We start from the raw sequence: 20,328 nt of genomic DNA, 5'->3' as shown, positions 1-20,328 counted from the left end.
TGTGTATGTGTGTGTGTCTGTGTGTGTGTCTGTGTGTGCGTGTGTCTGTGTGTGCGCGTGTCTGTGTGTGTGTGTCTGTGTGTGTGTCTGTGTGTGTGTCTGTGTGTGCGTGTGTCTGTGTGTGTGCGTCTGTGTGTGCGCCTCTGCGTGCGTCTGTGTTTGCGTCTGTGTGTGTGTCATTGCATGCGTGTGTATGTGTGTGCATGCATGCATGTCAGTGTGTAAACATGTGTGTGTTTGTGTGTGTGTATGTGTGTGTGTGTGTCTGTATGTGTGTGTGTCTGTGTGTGTGTGTGTGTATGTGTTTGTGTCTGTGTGTGTGTCTGTGTGTGTGTCTGTGTGTGCGTCTGTGTGTGCGCCTCTGCGTGCGTCTGTGTTTGCGTCTGTGTGTGTGTCATTGCATGCGTGTGTGTGTGCGTGCATGTGTGTGCATGCATGCATGTCAGTGTGTAAACATGTGTGTGTTTGTGTGTCATTGTGTGTGCATGTGTGGGTCTGTGGGCGTGTGTGTGTCTGCATGCGTGTGTGTGTCTGCATGTGTGTGTGTGTCTGCATGCGTGTGTGTGTCTGCATGCGTGTGTGTGTCTGCATGCGTGTGTGTGTCTGCATGCGTGTGTGTGCGTGTGTCTGCGTGTGTGTGTGTGCATGTGTCTGCGTGCGTGCGTGTGTCTGCGTGTGTGCATGTGTCTGCGTGCACATGTGTGTCTGCGTTCACACGTGTGTCTGCGTGCATGCCTGCAGGTGTCTGCATGCGTGCGTGCGTGTGTCTATCTGCGTGTGTGCATGTGTGTTCATTGTATGAATCTCTCTCTCTGGTCTAACTGTTCTTTTGCCCTCAGGCTTGGAGACGATGGTGTACACAAATCCTCTCTGCCCTCAGGTCAGTCACTTGTTTTGTTTTTATTCCATGTTACAATCTCTGGTTATTCACCAAAAAGAAGGACTTGGTGGATGATGAGTCCGGGAAAGGATGTGTAGATAGTTTGAGTCATGTTGAGATCAAAAAGGAGGTGGTATTGGGGTTCTTGAGAAACATTTAGATAGACAAGTCCCCAGGGCCTGATGGGATATACCACACAATACTGAGAGAGGCAAGGGAGGAAATTGCTGGGGCCTTGAGAGAAATCTTTGTATCCTCACTGGCTACAGGGGAGATCCCAGAGGATTGGAGAATAGCCAATGTTGTTCCTTTGTTTAAGAAGGGTAGCAAGAATAATCCAGGTAATTACAGGCCGGTGAGCCTTACATCAGTGGTAGGGAAATTATTGGAGAGGATTCTTCGAGACAGGATTTATTCCCACTTAGAAATAAGTGGATGTATTAGTGAGAGGCAACATGGTTTTGTGAAGGGGAGGTCATGTCTCACGAACTTGATCGAGTTTTTTGAGGAAGTGACGAAGATGATTGATGAGAGTAGGGCAGTGGATGTTGTCTACATGGACTTCAGTAAGGCCTTTGACAAGGTGCCTCATGGCAGACTGGTGCAGAAGGTGAAGTTGCATGGGATCAGAGGTGAGCTGGCAAGGTGGATACAGAACTGGCTCGGTCATAGAAGACAGAGGGTAGCAGTGGAACGACAGAGGTTGAGGGGAGACCTGATAGAAGTCTACAAGATTATGAGAGGCATGGACAGAGTGGATAGTCAGAAGCTTTTTCCCAGGGTGGAAGAGTCAATTACTCGGGGGCACAGGTTTAAGGTGCGAGGGGCAAGGTTTAAAGGAGATGTCCGAGGCAGATTTTTTACACAGAGAGTAGTGGGTGCCTGGAACCCGTTGCCGGGGGAGGGAGTGGAAGTGGATACGGTCGTGAGTTTTAAAGGGCGTCTTGACAAATACATGAATAGGATGGGAATAGAGGGATATGGTCCCCGGAAGGGTAGGGGGTTTTAGTTCAGTCGGGGGCAGCATGGTCGGTGCAGGCTTGGAGGGCCGAAGGGCCTGTTCCTGTGCTGTAATTTTCTTTGTTTTATGTTCTCTCCGTCTCTCTTTCACTCTTCTCTCTTACTCTCCCTCCCTGTTAAATTGATGTTAATTGTGTGTGAATTTGGTCTGAGCTTTGCCTGATACAGGAGCAGGCTGAAAGTGTGATTGTTCAGTTGGAGATGCACGTTATGTAATATGTGCCTGTGAACAAAAGCTTGTAATTATATAAAAATTTGGTTCCAATTCTATCCTTCAGCAGCTGCCTGTCTGATTTAGAACGTGGTGTAGCAGCGGATGATTCACTGAGGTTTCACATAACAGACTATTATCATAGAATCATAGAATCTGTACAGTGCAGAAGGAGGCCATTCAGCCCATCGAGCCTGCACCAACCACAATCCCACCCAGGCCCTATTCCCATTATCCCACCTGTTAATCCCCTGAGACTAGGGGCAATTTAGCATGGCCAATCAAGCTAACCTTTACATTTTTGGAGTGTGGGAGGACTCAGGAGCACCCAGAGGAAACCCACGCAGACATGAGGAGAATGTGCAAACACTACACAAACAGTGACCCGAGGCCGGAATTGAACCTGGGACCCTGGTGCTGTGAGGCAGCAGTGCTAACCACTGTGCCACCGTGCTGCCCATGTGCTTTAACTTTACTATGTAAATTAGAAGCACGTGGAATTGCAGGTAATGTCTTGAGATGGATAGAAAGCTGGTTAGCAGATAGGAAGCAAAGAGTTGGCATAAATGGGTCTTTTTCTGATTGGCAGGCAGTGACTAGTGGGGTTCCGCAGGGATCTGTGCTGGGACCCCAACTGTTCACATTATATATTAAACTAGATTTGCAGGGGGATGGGAACCAGAGTGCCAGAGCAGATAGTGGAGCAGGGGTAAAAAGACAGGTTAGTTCAAGCAAAATCACAAATGGAAGGGTAGAGTGTGGTGGAAATAATTTTTTGAGGTGTGTCTATTTCAATGCCAGGAGTATTGTAGGGAAGGCAGATGAGCTGAAGGCGTGGATAGACACGTGGAAATATGACATTATAGCCATTAGTGAAACTTGGCTACAGGAGGGGCAGGACTGGCAGCTCAATGTTCCAGGGTTCCAATGTTTCAGGCGGGATAGAGGCAGAGGGATAAAAGGTGGGGGGGTGGCATTGTTGGTCAGGGAAAATGTTACAGCGGTACTCAGGCAGGATAGATTAGGGAGCTTGTCTACAGAGGCCCTATGGGTGGAGCTGAGAAACAGGAAAGGTACGACCACATTAATGGGCTTGTATTATAGACCACCCAATAGTCAGCGAGAATTGGAGGAGCAAATCAGCGGAGAGATAGCTGACAACTGCAAGAAACACAAAGTTGTGATAGTCGGGGATTTTAATTTTCCACATATAGATTGGGACTCGCATACTGTTAAAGGTTTAGACGGGGTAGAGTTTGTAAAATGTGTTCAGGAGAATTTTCTACATCAGGATATAGAGGTGCCAACTAGAGAGGATGCGATATTGGATCTCCTATTGGGAAATGAGTTAGGGCAGGTGATGGATGTGAGTGTGAGGGAACACTTTGGATCCAGTGATCATAATGCCATTAATTTCAACCTGATCATGGATAAGGATAGATCTGGTCCTCGGGTTGAAGTTCTGAACTGGAAAAAGGCCAAATTTGATGAAATGAGAAGGGATCTGGGAAGTGTGGATTGGCACAGGCTGTTCTCTGGGAAGGATGTAAATGGAAAGTTGGAGGCCTTCAAAGGAGAAATTTTGAGAGTGCAGAGTTTGTATGTTCCTGTCAGGATTAAAGGCAAAGTAAATAGGAATAAGGAACCTTGGTTCTCGAGGGAGATTGTAACACTGATTAAGAGGAAGAGAGAGTTGTATGAAATGTACAGGCAGCAAGGAACAGATCAGATGCTCGAGGAGTATAAAAAGTGCAAGAAGCTACTTAAGAGGGAAATCAGGAGGGCTAAAAGAAGACATGAGGTTGCTTTGGCAGACAGAGTGAAGGAAAATCCAAAGAGCTTCTATAGGTATGTTAGGAGCAAAAGGATAGTGAGGGATAAAATTGGTCCTCTTGAAGACCAGAGTGGTCGACTGTGTATGGAACCAAAAGAGATGGGGGAGATACTAAATGGTTTTTTGCATCCGTATTTACTGAGGAAACGGGCATGGAGTCTACGGAAATAGGGCAAACTGGTAGGGAGGCCATGGAAGCTTTACAGATTAAAGGGGAGGAGGTGCTCGCTGTCTTGAGGCAAATCAGAGTGGATAAATCCCCAGGACCGGACAGGGTATTCCCACGGACCTTGAGGGAAGTCAGTTACCTGGGAGGTTCCCCCTCATTGATCCACTGGAGCAAGCTGAGAGGGGTGATTGAAGGCAGCAGTGCTGGTGAGAGATAAATAAATAAACAATTCAATTAAATTAGTCAGCTAGTGTGTGTATTTTTTTGGCCTTTACTTTAACAGCAGTTTTTCAAGTTTAAAGTGAAAACTAGAAGTGGGCAGCAAAGGAGTCTGGGAAGGGTTTTTTAAGCGCGTGAAGTATAAAAGGTAGGCTGCAGTATACAGCGGGCAGCGTTGGGAGCGGGCAGCAGAGTGTGTGGGAAGCAGAGTGTGAGCTATAAGACTTTGGCTCACAGGGCTTAGGCTGAAAGGGCGAGCAGGGGTGAGTTGAATTCATTTTTGCACTTTCTACCTGGTACTGGCAAGGTATCTAGAGGGGATGGGTGTGCAGGCAGTGCTATGTTCCTCTTGCACTATGTTTGAGGTGAGGGACGACGACAGTGTCCCTACTGATTACACCTGTGGGAAGTGCACCCATCTGCAGCTCCTCCAAAACCGTGTTAGGGAACTGGAGCTGGAGTTGGATGAACTTAGGATCATCAGGGACGCAGAGATGGCCATAGACAGAAGCTTTAGGAATACAGTTACTCCGAGGATTGAAAACAGATGGGTGACGGTGAGAGGGGCTGGGAGGAAGCAGTCCGTGCAGGGATCCCCGGTGGTCGTTCCCCTTAGCAACAAGTATTCCGCTTTGGATACGGTTGAGGGGGATGACATACCAGTGGGGAGCCGCAGTGAGAGGATCTCCAGCACTGTGTCCGTCTCTGTGGCTCGGGAGGGAAAGGGGGAGAGCGGGAGGGCGATAGTTATTGGGGACTCGTTAGTTAGAGGGATAGATAGGAGGTTCTGTGGCAGCAAAAGAGACTCACGGATGGTATGTTGCCTACCGGATGCCAAGGTCCGTGATGTCTCAGACCGTGTTTTCCAGATTCTGAAGGGGGAGGGGAAACAGTCACAAGTCGTGGTGCACATTGGTACCAATGACATAGGTAAGAGAAGGGACGGGGATTTAAAGCAGGAATTTCTGGAGCTGGGCTGGAAGCTGAGAGCCAAGACGAAACATGTGGTCATCTCTGGTACGTTGCCGGTGCCACGTGATAGCGAGTTGAGGAACAGGGAGAGAGTGCAGTTAAACATGTGGTTGCAGGGATGGTGTAGGAGGGAGGGTTTCAGATACGTGGATAATTGGAACACGTTCTGGGGAAGGTGGGACCTGTACAAACAGGACGGGGTGCACCTGAACCAGAGGGGCACCAATATCCTCGGAGGGAAATTTGTTACGGCTCTTCAGGGGGGTTTAAACTAATTTGTCAGGGGAGTGGGAAAGGGAGTTGTAGTCCAGAAGTCAGTGAGGGTGGTGAGGTATTGGGGAAGGTATCAGGGTCAAGGGTGGGTACTGGTAGACAGGAAGGTGGGTTGAAGTGTGTCTACTTCAATGCAAGGAGCATCCGGAACAAGGTAGATGAACTTGGGGCGTGGATTGGTACTTGGGACTACGATGTTGTGGCCATTACGGAGACGTGGGTAGAACAAGGACAGGAATGGTTGTTGGACGTTCCGGGGTATAGATGTTTCACTAAGTGTAGGGAAGCTGGTAAAAGAGGTGGAGGAGTGGCATTGTTAATCAAGGATAGTTTAACGGCTGCGGAAAGGCACTTCGTGGGGGATCTGCACACTGAGGTAATATGGGCTGAAGTTAGAAATAGGAAAGGAGCGGTCACGTTGCTAGGAGTTTACTATAGGCCCCCAAATAGTAATAGAGATGTGGAGGAAGAAATTGCTAAGCAGATTATGGATATGTGTGGGGGTCACAGGGTAGTTGTCATGGGGGACTTTAACTTTCCAAATATTGATTGGAACCTTTGTAGGTCAAATAGTTTGGATGGGGCAGTTTTTGTGCAGTGTGTGCGGGAGGGTTTCCTGACACAATATGTGGATGGGCCGACTAGAGGTGAGGCCACATTGGATTTGGTACTGGGAAATGAACCGGGCCAAGTGTTAGATTTTGTTGTGGGAGAGCAATTTGGAGATAGTGACCACAATTCGGTGTCTTTTGTTATTGCAATGGAGAGGGACAGGGCCGTACGGCAGGGCAAGGTTTACAATTGGGGGAGAGGTAATTATGATGCGATTAGGCAAGAATTAGGGGGCATAAGTTGGGAACAGAAACTGTCAGGGAAAGGAACTAATGAAAAGTGGAACTTTTTCAAGGAACAAATACTGGATGTCCTTGATAGGTATGTTCCTGTCAGGCAGGGAGGAAATGGCCGAGTGAGGGAACCATGGTTCACAAAAGAGGTGGAATGTCTTGTGAAAAGGAAGAGGGAAGCTTATGTAGGGATGAGGAAACAAGGTTCAGATGGCTCGATTGAGGGTTACAAGTTAGCAAGGAATGAGCTGAAAAAGGGGCTTAGGAGAGCTAGGAGGGGACATGAGAAGTCCTTGGCGGGTCGGATCAAGGAAAACCCCAAGGCTTTTTACTCTTATGTGAGGAATAAAAGAATGACCAGGGTGAGGTTAGGGCCGGTCAAGGACAGTAGTGGGAACTTGTGTATGGAGTCAGTAGAGATAGGCGAGGTGATGAATGAATACTTTTGTTCAGTGTTCACCAAGGAGAGGGGCCATGTTTTTGAGGAAGAGAAGGTGTTACAGGCTAATAGGCTGGAGGAAATAGATGTTCGGAGGGAGGATGTCTTGGCAGTTTTGAATAAACTGAAGGTCGATAAGTCCCCTGGGCCTGATGAAATGTATCCTAGGATTCTGTGGGAGGCAAGGGATGAGATTGCAGAGCCTTTGGCGTTGATCTTTGGGTCCTCGCTGTCCACGGGGATGGTGCCAGAGGACTGGAGAATGGCGAATGTTGTTCCTCTGTTTAAGAAAGGGAATAGAAATGACCCTGGTAATTATAGACCGGTTAGTCTTACTTCGGTGGTTGGTAAATTGATGGAAAGGGTCCTTAGGGATGGGATTTACGACCATTTAGAAAGATGCGGATTAATCCGAGATAGTCAGCACGGATTCGTGAAGGGCAAGTCGTGCCTCACAAATTTGATAGAATTTTTTGAGGAGGTAACTAAGTGTGTTGATGAAGGTAGGGCAGTTGATGTCATATACATGGATTTTAGTAAGGCGTTTGATAAGGTCCCCCATGGTCGGCTTATGATGAAAGTGAGGAGGTGTGGGATAGAGGGAAAGTTGGCCGATTGGATAGGTAACTGGCTGTCTGACCGAAGACAGAGGGTGGTGGTGGATGGAAAATTTTCGGATTGGAGGCAGGTTGCTAGCGGTGTGCCGCAGGGATCAGTGCTTGGTCCTCTGCTCTTTGTGATTTTTATTAATGACTTAGAGGAGGGGGCTGAAGGGTGGATCAGTAAATTTGCTGATGACACCAAGATTGGTGGAGTAGTGGATGAGGTGGAGGGCTGTTGTAGGCTGCAAAGAGACATAGATAGGATGCAAAGCTGGGCTGAAAAATGGCAAATGGAGTTTAACCCTGATAAATGTGAGGTGATTCATTTTGGTAGGACAAATTTAAATGTGGATTACAGGGTCAAAGGTAGGGTTCTGAAGACTGTGGAGGAACAGAGAGATCTTGGGGTCCATATCCACAGATCTCTAAAGGTTGCCAGTCAAGTGGATAGAGCTGTGAAGAAGGCCTATAGTGTGTTAGCTTTTATTAACAGGGGGTTGGAGTTTAGGAGCCGTGGGGTTATGCTGCAACTGTACAGGACCTTGGTGAGACCACATTTGGAATATTGTGTGCAGTTCTGGTCACCTCACTATAAGAAGGATGTGGAAGCGCTGGAGAGAGTGCAGAGGAGATTTACCAGGATGCTGCCTGGTTTGGAGGGTAGGTCATATGAGGAAAGGTTGAGGGAGCTAGGGCTGTTCTCTCTGGAGCGGAGGAGGCTGAGGGGAGACTTAATAGAGGTGTATAAAATGATGAAGGGGATAGATAGAGTGAACGTTCAAAGACTATTTCCTCGGGTGGATGGAGCTATTACAAGGGGGCATAACTATAGGGTTCGTGGTGGGAGATACAGGACGGATATCAGAGGTAGGTTCTTTACGCAGAGAGTGGTTGGGGTGTGGAATGGACTGCCTGCAGTGATAGTGGAGTCAGACACTTTAGAAACATTTAAGCGGTTATTGGATAGGCACATGGAGCACACCAGGATGATAGGGAGTGGGATAGCTTGATCTTGGTTTCAGATAAAGCTCGGCACAACATCGTGGGCCGAAGGGCCTGTTCTGTGCTGTACTGTTCTATGTTCTATGTAAGCTAGTGTTGAACTTGCAGGGGCCCTGGCAGACATATTTAAAATGTCAGTATTCACGGGGGAGGTGCCGGATGATTGGAGGGTGGCTCATGTTGTTCCGTTGTTTAAAAAAGGTTCCAAAAGAAATCCGGGAAATTATCGGCCAGTAAGTTTGACGTCGGTGGTGGGCAAGTTATTGGAAGGTGTGATAAGGGATAGGATCTACAAATATTTGGATAGACAGGGACTTATTAGGGAGAGTCAACATGGCTTTGTGCGTGGTAGGTCATGTTTGACCAATCTATTAGAGTTTTTCGAGGAGGTTACCAGGAAAGTGGATGAAGGGAAGGCGGTGGATGTTGTCTACCTGGATTTCAGCAAGGCCTTTGACAAGGTCCCTCATGGGAGGTTAGTTAGGAAGGTTCAGTCGCTGGGTATACATGGGGAGGTAGTAAATTGGATAAGACACTGGCTCAATGGAAGAAGCCAGAGAGTGGTTGTGGAGGATTGCTTCTCTGAGTGGAGGCCTGTGACTAGTGGTGTGCCGCAGGGATCGGTGTTGGGTCCATTGTTGTTTGTCATCTATATCAATGATCTGGATGATAATGTGGTAAATTGGATCAGCAAGTTTGCTGATGATACAAAGATTGGAGGTGTAGTGGACAGTGAGGAAGGTTTTCAAAGCTTGCAGAGGGATTTGGACCAACTAGAAAAATGGGCTGAAAAATGGCAAATGGAATTTAACGCAGACAAGTGTGAGATATTGCACTTTGGAAGGACAAACCAAAGAAGAACGTACAGGGTAAATGGTAGGACTCTGAAGAGTGCAGTTGAACAGAGGGATCTGGGAATACAGGTACAGAGTTCCCTAAAAGTGACGTCACAGGTGGATAGGGTCGTAAAGAGTGCCTTTGGTACATTGGCCTTTATAAATCGGAGTATCGGGTATAAAAGTTGGAGTGTTATGGTAAGGTTATATAAGGCATTGGTGATGCCGAATTTGGAATATTGTGTACAGTTTTGGTCACCTAGTTACAGGAAGGATGTAAATAAGATTGAAAGAGTGCAGAGAAGGTTCACAAGGATGTTGCCGGGACTTGAGAAGCTGAGTTACAGAGAGAGATTGAATAGGTTGGGACTTTATTCCCTGGAGCGTAGAAGATTGAGGGGAGATTTGATAGAGGTGTATAAGATTTTGATGGGTATAGATAGAGTGAATGCAAGCAGGCTTTTTCCGCTGAGGCTCGGGGAGAGAAAAACCAGAGGGCATGGTTTAAGGGTGAAAGGAGAAAAGTTTAAAGGGAATATTAGGGGGGGCTTCTTCACGCAGAGAGTGGTGGGAGTGTGGAATGAGCTGCCGGATAAAGTGGTAAATGCGGGGTCACTTTTAACATTTAAGAAAAACTTGGACGGGTTCATGGATGAGAGGGGTGTGGAGGGATATGGTCCAAGTGTAGGTCAGTGGGACTAGGCATAAAATGGTTCAGCACAGACAAGAAGGGCCAAAAGGCCTGTTTCTGAGCTGTAATTTTCTATGGTTCAATGGTTCTAATGATTTGGAAGAGGGAACTGAATGTATTATCTCCAAATTTGCAGATGATACAAAGTTGTGTGGGAGGGTGAGCTTTTGGATTTCCAAAAGGCGTTTGATAAGGTGCCCCATAAAAGGCTGCTGAAGAAGATTAGGGCACACGGAGTTGGGGGTAGTGTGTTTAAGTGGATTGGGGACTGGCTATCCGACAGGAAGCAAAGAGTCGGAATAAATGGGTGTTTTTCCGGTTGGAGGAAGGTAACTAGTGGCGTGCCGCAGGGATCGGTACTCAGGCCGCAACTGTTTACCATTTATATAGATGATCTGGAGGAGGGGACGGAGTGTAGGGTAACGAAGTTTGCAGACGACACAAAGATAAGTGGAAAAGTGAATCGTGTGTAGGACGGAGAAGATCTGCAGAGAGATTTGGACAGGCTGAGTGAGTGGGCGAGGATATGGCAAATGGAGTATAACGTTGATAAATGCGAGGTTATACACTTTAGAGGAAATAATAACAAATGGGATTATTATCTCAATGGAAACAAATTAAAACATGCTACCGTGCAAAGGGAACTGGGGGTCCTTGTGCATGAGACGCAAAAGCCCAGTCTGCAGGTACAACAGGTGATCAAGAAGGCAAATGGGATGTTGGCCTATATCGCAAGGGGGATAGAATATAAAAGCAGGGATGTCTTGATGCACCTGTACAGGGCATTGGTGAGGCTGCAGCTGGAATACTGTGTGCAGTATTGGTCCCCTTATATGAGGAAGGATATATTGGCATTGGAGGGAGTGCAGAGAAGGTTCACCAGGTTGATACCGGAGATGAGGGGTTTGGATTATGAGGAGAGGCTGAGGAGATTGGGTTTGTACTCGTTGGAGTTTAGAAGGATGAGGGGGGATCTTATGGAGACTTATAAGATAATGCGGGGGCTGGATAGGGTGGAGGCGGAGAGATTCTTTCCACTTAGTAAGGAAGATAAAACGAGAGGACACAGCCTCAAAATAAAGGGGGGTCGGTTTAAGACAGAGTTGAGGAGGAACTTCTTCTCCCAGAGGGTGGTGAATCTCTGGAATTCTCTGCCCACTGAGGTGGTGGAGGCTACCTCGCTGAATATGTTTAAAGCGCGGATGGATGGATTCCTGATCGGTAAGGGAATTAAGGGTTATGGGGATCAGGCGGGTAAGAGGTACTGATCCACGTCAGATCAGCCATGATCTTATTGAATGGCGGGGCAGGCTCGAGGGGCTAGATGGCCTACTCCTGCTCCTATTTCTTATGTTCTTATGTTCTTATGTGAGGAGGATGTAGAGATGCTTCAGCGTGATTTGGACAGGCTGAGTGTGTGGGTATCTGCATGGCAGATGCAGCATAATGTGGATAAATGTGAGGTTATCCACTTTGGTAGCAATAACAGGAAGACAGATTATTACTTGAATGGGTGTAAATTGAGAGAGGTGGATACTCAGCGAGACCTTGGAGTCCTCGTGCATCAGTCGCTGAAAGTAAGCGTGCAGGTACAGCAGGCAGTAAAGAAGGCAAATGGTATGTTGGCCTTCATAGCGAGAGGATTTGAGTATTGGGATAGGGATGTTTTGCTGCAATTGTACAGGGCATTGGTGAGGCCACACCTGGAGTATTGTGTACAGTTTTGGTGTCCTTATCTGAGGAAGGATGTCCTTGCTACAGAGGGAGTACAGCGAAGGTTTATCAGGCTGATTCCTGGGATGGCAGGTCTGTCATATGAGGAGAGACTAAGTCAGTTAGGATTATACTCACTGGAGTTTAGAAGAGTGAGAGGGGACCCCATAGCAACTTATAAAATTCTAACAAGGTTAGAATTCAGAAAGAATGTTCCCAATGATGGGGGAATCCAGAACTAGGGGTCATAGAACAAGAACAAAGAACAGTACAGCACAGGAACAGGCCCTTCGGCCCTCCAAGCCTGCGCTGATCACATTGTCCTATCGAGACCAACCGCCTGTATCCCTCTATTCCCCGTCTGTTCATGTGTCTATCCAGATAAGTCTTAAATGTGGCTAACGTATCTGCCTCAACCACCTCACTTGGCAGCGCATTCCAGGCCCCCACCTCCCTCTGTGTAAAAAACTTCCCCCGCACATCTCCACTGAACCTTTCCCCCCTTATCTTGAACTTGTGACCCCTTGTCTTGTCATTTCTGCCCCTGGGAAAAAGCTTCCAACTGTTCACCCTATCCATACCTCTCATAATTTTATCAACTTCTATCAGGTCACCCCTCAACCTCTGTCTTTCCAGGGAGAACAATCCCAGTATATTCAATCCCTCCTCACAGCTAATACCCTCCATACCAGGCAACATCCTAGTAAACCTTTTCTATGCTCCCTCCAAAGCCTCCACATCCTTCTGGTAGTGTGGCGACCAGAATTGGACGGAGTTTTCCAAATGTGGCCTAACCAACATTTTATATAATTGTAACATAATTTGCCAACTTTTACACTCGATGCCCCGGCCGATGAAGGCGAGCGTGCCACATGCTTTCTTCACCACCTTTTCCACCTGTGCTGCCACTTTTAAGGATCTGTGGACCTGTGCTCCCAGATCTCTCTGTGCTCCCAGATCTCCCTGTGTGTCGATGCTCCTGATGGTTCTGCCATTTATTTTATAGCTCCCACCTGAATTGGATCGACCAAAATGCATCACCTCGCATTTGTCTGGATTAAATTCCATCCGCCATTTCTCCACCCAATTTCCCAGCCTATCTACTGGATAGGCTGTATTCTCTGACAATCTTCATCACTATCCGCAACTCCGCAAATCTTAGTATCATCCGCAAACTTGCTAATCAGACCAGCTACGTTTTCTTCCAAGTCATTTATATATATTACAAACAGCAGAATCCCAGCACTGATCCCTGTGGAACATCACGAGTTACAGACCTCCATTCAGAAAAACACCCTTCCACCGCTACCCTCTGCCTTCTATGGCCAAGCCAGTTCTGAATCCATCTAGCTAGCTCACCCCTGATCCAGTGAGATTTAATCTTTTGCACCAGCCTGCCATGAGGGACCTTGTCAAATGCTTTACTAAAGTCCATGTAGACAACATCCACAGCCCTTCCCTCGTCAATCATTTTTGTCACCTCAAAAAACCCAATTAAATTAGTGATACATGACCTCCCTCGTACAAAACCATGCTGCCTGTCGCTAAAAGTTTGAGGATAAGGGTTAAACCTTTTAGAATTGAGGTGAGGAGAAATTTCTTCACCCAGAGGGTGGTGAATGTGTGGAATTTACTCCTACAGAATGTAGTTGAGGCCAAAACGTTGTCTGATTTCAGGAAGAAATTAGATTTCGCTCTTGGGGCTAACGGGATCGAGGGATATGGGGGGAAGGGGGGGATCAGGATATTGGATTTGATGATCAGCCATGATCGTGATGAATGATGGAGCAGGCTGGAAGGGCCGAATGGAATATTCCTGTTTCTAGATTCTATGTTTCTATGTTCAGGAGTGTGGAGGTTGGAAACGATGACACTTTTTCCCACAATCCGGGCAGCACTGCCAGTCAGCAAGTGTAAAATGTCAGGATATTTCCTCCAATGTTCACAAAACCACGAGTGGAAGACTGAAATGGACATGTGGACCTGGGTTAGATCCTGACCAAAGAGGAAACAAGGTTCGGCCTTGCCATCGTTAATTCCAACAGGGAAAGTATTTTATGAGCTAGATTCCTGTCAGTTCAATAATGTTAAAGGTTTGACCTTCTATTCCAGTTCCTCTGTAAAACTTACATGCAGCATGGTCTGTTGATTACCTGTAAGAAGTCTCACAACACCAGGTTAAAGTCCAACAGGTTTATTTGGTAGCAAAAGCCACTAGCTTTTGGAGCACTGCCCCTTCGTCAGCTGAGTGGGAGTTCTGTTCACAAGCAGGGCATATAAAGACACAAACTCAATTTACAAAATAATGGTTGGAATGCGAGTCTTTACAGGTAATCAAGTCTTAAAGGTACAGACAATGTGAGTGGAGAGAGGGTTAAGCACAGGTTAAAGAGATGTGTATTGTTTCCAGACAGGAAAGTTAGTGAGATTTTGCAAGTGCAGGCAAGTCGTGGGGGTTACAGATAGTGTGACATGAACCCAATATCCCGGTTGAGGCCGTCCTCATGTGTGCGGAACTTGGCTATCAGTTTCTGCTCAGCGACTCTGCGCCGTCGTGTGACGTGAAGGCCGCCTTGGAGAACGCTTACCCGAAGATCAGAGGCCGAATGTCCGTGACCGCTGAAGTGCTCCCCCACAGGAACATAGAACAGTACAGCACAGAACAGGTCCTTCGGCCCATGATGTTGTGCCGAGCTTTATCTGAAACCAAGATCAAGCTATCCCACTCCCTATCATCCTGGTGTGCTCCATGTGCCTATCCAATAGCCGCTTAAATGTTCCTAAAGTGTCTGACTCCACTATCACTGCAGGCAGTCCATTCCACACCCCAACCCCAGGGAGAGAACACTCTTCTCTGGTGATTGTCGAGCGGTGTTCATTCATCCGTTGTCGTAGCGTCTGCATGGTTTCCCCAATGTACCATGCCTCGGGACATCCTTTCCTGCAGCGTATCAGGTAGACAACGTTGGCCGAGTTGCAAGAGTATGTACCGTGTACCTGGTGGATGGTGTTCTCACGTGAGATGATGGCATCTGTGTCGATGATCCGGCACGTCTTGCAGAGGTTGCTGTGGCAGGGTTGTGTGATGTCGTGGTCACTGTTCTCCTGAAGGCTGGATAGTTTGCTGCGGACAATGGTCTGTTTGAGGTTGTGCGGTTGTTTGAAGGCAAGAAGTGGGGGTGTGGGGATGGCCTTGGTGAGATGTTCGTCTTCATCAATGACATGTTGAAGGCTCCGGAGGAGATGCCATAGCTTCTCCGCTCTGGGGAGAATTGAGTTTGTGTCTTTATATGCCCTGTTTGTGAACAGAATTCCCACTCACCTGACGAAGGAGCAGCGCTCCGAAAGCTTGTGTGGCTTTTGCTACCAAATAAACCTGTTGGACTTTAACCTGGTGTTGTTAAACTTCTTACTGTGTTTACCCCAGTCCAACGTCAGCATCTCCACATCATGAGTACCTGTGAGACAGGGAGATTTCAGAAAACAGGTGCTCTGTCCAGGGAAGAATATATTATCAACTTAAACTGATTGTGTAAAAGATTGATAAATTTCACTTTTGGGATCCCAGGATCATTACAGATGTTTAAATTGCTGATGATTTCTCAGGGGGTTATGTGCACAGGCTCCTGGCTATCAGCTGTATCCAGTTTCTGCGTGCGAGACCTTATCAGATTCAACAGCTTCTGATTTGAGAATATTCATTGGGAACAGTCATTTCCTTCATGCTTTGTGGAACAAAGGAGACATTCCAGTGTGACACAGAGTCAGGAGATTAATGATTGCCAGCTTGCAAAATGACCCGGACACTGCAATGCAGCTGTCAACACAATAGAAGCATTGAAGACAGGCAGAATGAGGTGAGAATATCTTCCACAGATCTGACTATTCGAGCAAAAGACAGAACTGAAACAGCAAAAATAGACAAATGAATCCCAGAGAAAGTTAATAGATGTTTCAGATGTGACATAAAGTATCATCCTGGAGAATTGGTCTCCTAAATATTCAGTTGAATGTGGTTTATATGGATTTCAGCAAAACCTTTGACAAGGTCCCACATGGGAGTCTGATAAGGAAGGTAAAAACACATGGGATTCTCAGGGTAACTCGGCAAGATGGATCCAAAACTGGCTTATTGTAGGAGACAGAGGGTGGTGGGTAGCAGGCTGTTTGTGTGACCGGATGCCAGTGTCCAGTGGTGTATCACAGGGAGCAATGCTGGGACTCTTAGTGATTATGATCTATATAAATTATCTGGATGAGAATGTGGGGGGTGAGGATAAATAAGTTTGTGGATGACACCAAGTTTGGCAGGATGGTTAACAGTGAGGAAGAAGTTATTAGGTTGCGGGAAGATAGACCTGGGTAATTAAGAAAGCAGACAGTGCATTCGCCTTTATCAGTCGCATAGATTAGTAATGTCCTTTAGGGAAGGAAATCTGCCATCCTTATCTAGTCTGGCCAACCTAGAGTCAGAGGTTTACAGCATGGAAACAGGCCCTTCAGCCCAACTTGTCCATGCCACCCTTTTTTTTTTAAACCCCTAAACTAATCCCAATTGCCCACATTTGGCCCATATCCCTCTATACCCATCGTACCCCCATGTAACTGTACAAATGCTTTTTAAAAGACAAAATTGTACCCGCCTCTACTACTCCCTCTGGCAGCTTGTTCCAGACTCTCACCACCCTCTGTATAGAGAGACCTGTGACTCCAGAGCCACAGCAATGTGGTTGACCCTCAACTGCCCTCCAAGGGCAACTAGGGATGGGCAATAAATGTTGGCCCAGCCAGCGACGCCCATGTCCCACCAATGAATTGAAAAAAATCATAGAATCATAGAATCGCTACTGTGCAGAAAGAGGCCATTCAGCCCATCGAGCCTGCACCGACAACAATCCCAGCCAGGCCCTACCTGGGCAACCCCACGTATTTCCCCCTCTAATCCCCCGACGCTAAGAGGTAATTTAGCATGGCCAATCCACCTAACCTGCACATCTTTGGACTGTGGGAGAAAACCGGACACCAGTGGAAATCCACGTAGACACATAGAAACATAGAAGATAGGAGCAGGAGGAGGCCATTCGGCCCTTCGAGGCTGCTCCGCCATTCATTACGATCGTGGCTGATCATCCAACTCAATAGCCTAATCCTGCTTTTTCCCCATAACCTTTGATCCCATTCGCCCCAAGTGCTATATCCAGCCCCCTCTTGAATACATTCAATGTTTTGGCATCAACTACTTCCTGTGGTAATGAATTCCACAGGCTCACCACTCTTTGGGTGAAGAAATGTCTCCTCACCTCCGTCCTAAATGGTCTACCCTGAATCCTCAGACTGTGACCCCTGGTTCTGGACTCCCCCACCATCGGGAACATCCTCGCTGCATCTCCCCTGTCCAGTCCTGTTAGAATTTTATAAGCCTCTATGAGATCCCCCCTCATTCGTCTGAACTCCAGTGAAAACAATCCTAACCTAGTCAATCTCTCCTCATACATCAGTCCCGCCATCCCCGGGATCAGCCTGGTAAACCTTCGCTGCACTCCCTCGAGAGCAAGAACATCCTTCCTCAGAAAAGGAGACCAAAACTGCACACAATACTCTCGGTGTGGCCTCACCAAGGCCCTGTGTAATTGCAACAACACATCCCTGCTCCTGTACTCAAAACCTCTCGCAATGAAGGCCAACATACCATTTGCCTTCTTTACCGCCTGCTGCACCTGCATGCTTACCTTCAGCGACTGGGGCACAAGGACACCCAGGTCCCGCTGCACACTCCCCTCTCCCAATTTACACCCATTCAGGCAGTAATCTGCCTTCTTGTTTTTGCTTCCAAAGTGAATAACCTCACATTTATCCAAATTATACTGCATCTGCCATTGATTAGCCCACTCACCCAACCTGTCCAGATCATTCTGAAGGATCTCTGCATCCTCGTCACAGTTCACCCTCCCACCCAACTCGATATCATCTGCAAACTTTGAGATGTTACATTTTGTTCCCTCATCCAAATCATTAATATATATTGTGAATAGCTGGGGTCCCAGCACCGATCCCTGTGGCACCCCACTAGTTACTGCCTGCCAATTTAAAAAGCACCCATTAATTCCTACTCTTTGTTTCCTCTCTGCCAACCAGTTTTCTATCCATCTCAATACACTTCCTCCAATCCCATGCGCTTTAATCTTGCACGATAATCTCTTGCGCGGGACTTTGTCAAGCGCTTTCTGAAAGTCCAAATATACCACATCGACTGGTTCCCCCTTGTCAACTCTACTAGTTACACCTTCAAAGAATTCCAACAAACACGGGGAGGATGTGCAGACTCCATGCAGACAGTCAGTCACCTGAGGCTGAACTTAATCCCGGGTCCTTGGTGTTGTGAGGCAGCAGTGCTAAGAACTGTGTCACCGTGTCACCTAATGCAGTGCCAGTTAGCAGAAAGTGAAGAAAGCAAGCATGCGTGCTCACATTCTAAGAGTAGGGAGGTAATGTTGGAGTTATACTGGTGAGGCCACAGCTGGAGTGCTGTGTGCAGTTCTGGTCACTTCACTACAGGTAGGTTGTGATTGCAACAGAGGGGGTACAGAGGAGGTTCACCAGGATGTTACCTGGGATGGAGCGTTTGAGCTATAAGGAGAGGTTGGATAGGCTTGGATTGTTTTCTTTAGAGCAGAGAACAAAGAACATAGAACATAGAACATTACAGAGCAGTACAGGCCCTTCGGCCCTCGATGTTGCGCCAACCAGTGGAACCAATCTAAAGCCCCTCTAATCTACACTATTCCAATATCATCCATATGTTTATCCAATAACCATTTGAATGCTCTTAATGTTGACGAGTCCACCACTGCTGCAGGCAGGGCATTCCACGCCCTTACTACTCTCTGAGTAAAGAACCTACCTCTAACATCTGTCCTATATCTCTCACCCCTCAATTTAAAGCTATGTCCCCTCGTGCTAGCCATCACCATCCGAGGAAAAAGGCTCTCACTATCCACCCTATCTAATCCTCTGATCATCTTGTATGCCTCTATTAAGTCACCTCTTAACCTTCTTCTCTCTAACGAAAACAACCTCAGGTCCCTCAGCCTTTCCTCATACGATTTTCCCACCATACCAGGCAACATCCTGGTGAATCTCCTCTGTACCCTTTCCAATACTTCCACATCTTTCCTATAATGCGGCGACCAGAACTGTACGCAATACTCCAAATGCGGTCGCACCAGAGTTTTGTACAGTTGCAGCATAACCTCCTGGCTCCGAAACTCAATCCCTCTACCAATAAAAGCTAACACACCGTACGCCTTCTTAACAACCCTATCAACCTGGGTGCCAACTTTCAGGGATCTATGCACATGGACACCCAAATCCCTCTGTTCATCCACACTACCAAGTATCTTACCATTAGCCCTGTACTCTGTATTCCTGTTACTCCTTCCAAAGTGAATCACCTCACACTTTTCCGCATTAAACTCCATTTGCCACCTCTCAGCCCAGCCCTGCAGCTTATCTATGTCCCTCTGTAACCTGCCACTTCCCTCCGCTCTGTCTACAACTCCACCGACTTTAGTGTAATCCGCAAATTTACTAATCCAACCTTCCACACCCTCATCCAGGTCATTAATAAAAATGACAAGCAGCAGTGGTCCCAAAACAGATCCTTGCGGTACACCACTAGTAACTGAACTCCAGGATGAATATTTCCCATCAACCACCACCCTCTGTTTTCTTACAGCTAGCCAATTCCTGATCCAAACCACTAAATCACCCTCAATCCCATGTGTCCGTATTTTCTGTAAAAGCTTACCATGGGGAACCTTATCAAATGCTTTGTTGAAATCCATAAACACCACATCAACTGCTTTACCCTCATCCACCTCTTTGGTCACCTTCTCAAAGAACTCACTAAGGTTTGTGAGGCACGACCTACCCTTCACAAAACCGTGCTGACTGTCCCTAATCAAATTATTCCTTTCCAGGTGATTATAAATCCTATCTCTTATAATCCTTTCCAATACTTTACCCACAACAGAAGTAAGGCTCACCGGTCTATAATTACCAGGGTTGTCCCTACTCCCCTTCTTGAACAAGGAGACAACATTTGCTATCCTCCAGTCTTCTGGCACTGTTCCTGTAGACAATGACGACACAAAGATCAAAGCCAAAGGCTCTGCAATCTCCTCTCTCGCCTCCCAGAGAATCCTAGGATAAATCTCATCCGGCCCAGGGGGCTGAGGGGTATGGACAGGGTGAGTAGGGAGCAGCTGTTCCCCTAGGTTGAGGGGTCAATCATGAGGGGCATTAATTTAAGGTGAGGGGCAGGAGGTTTAGAGGGGATTTGAGGAAAAGTCTTTCCACTCAGAGTGTGGTTGGACGATGGAATCCACTGCCTGAAGGGTGTCAGAGGTGGGAAACCTCACAACCTTTATAAAGTACAAGGATGAGTACTTGAAATGTCAGAACATTCAAGGTTCTGAGCCAAGTGCTGGAAACCGGGATTAGTGTAGATTTTGTGTCAGTGCAGACTCGATGGGCCAAAGGTCCTCTCCATATTTGTGTCTTTATAAATATTATCCAGATCTTGCTGTATTTGGACAAAGATTGCTTCCATACCACAGCAGG

General features: G+C 47.1%; 1 protein-coding gene across 1 annotated transcript in view; it reads left to right on the top strand.

Annotated features, from left to right (window-relative positions):
* The window catches only part of LOC144504318 (nuclear receptor-binding protein 2-like), a 135,885-nt gene that overhangs the window by 40,970 nt on the left and 74,587 nt on the right, over positions 1 to 20,328 (top strand). The window contains exon 5 of the mRNA XM_078229473.1: positions 840 to 880. Coding sequence (XP_078085599.1) covers positions 840 to 880 — 41 coding nt within the window. The remainder of the gene's footprint in view (positions 1 to 839; positions 881 to 20,328) is intronic.

This window comes from Mustelus asterias, chromosome 2 (assembly GCF_964213995.1).
Source record: "Mustelus asterias chromosome 2, sMusAst1.hap1.1, whole genome shotgun sequence".
NCBI classification, from domain to species: Eukaryota; Metazoa; Chordata; class Chondrichthyes; order Carcharhiniformes; family Triakidae; genus Mustelus; species Mustelus asterias.
Note: the sequence above shows the minus strand (reverse complement) of the source record. Positions and strands in the feature narration are given on the sequence as shown.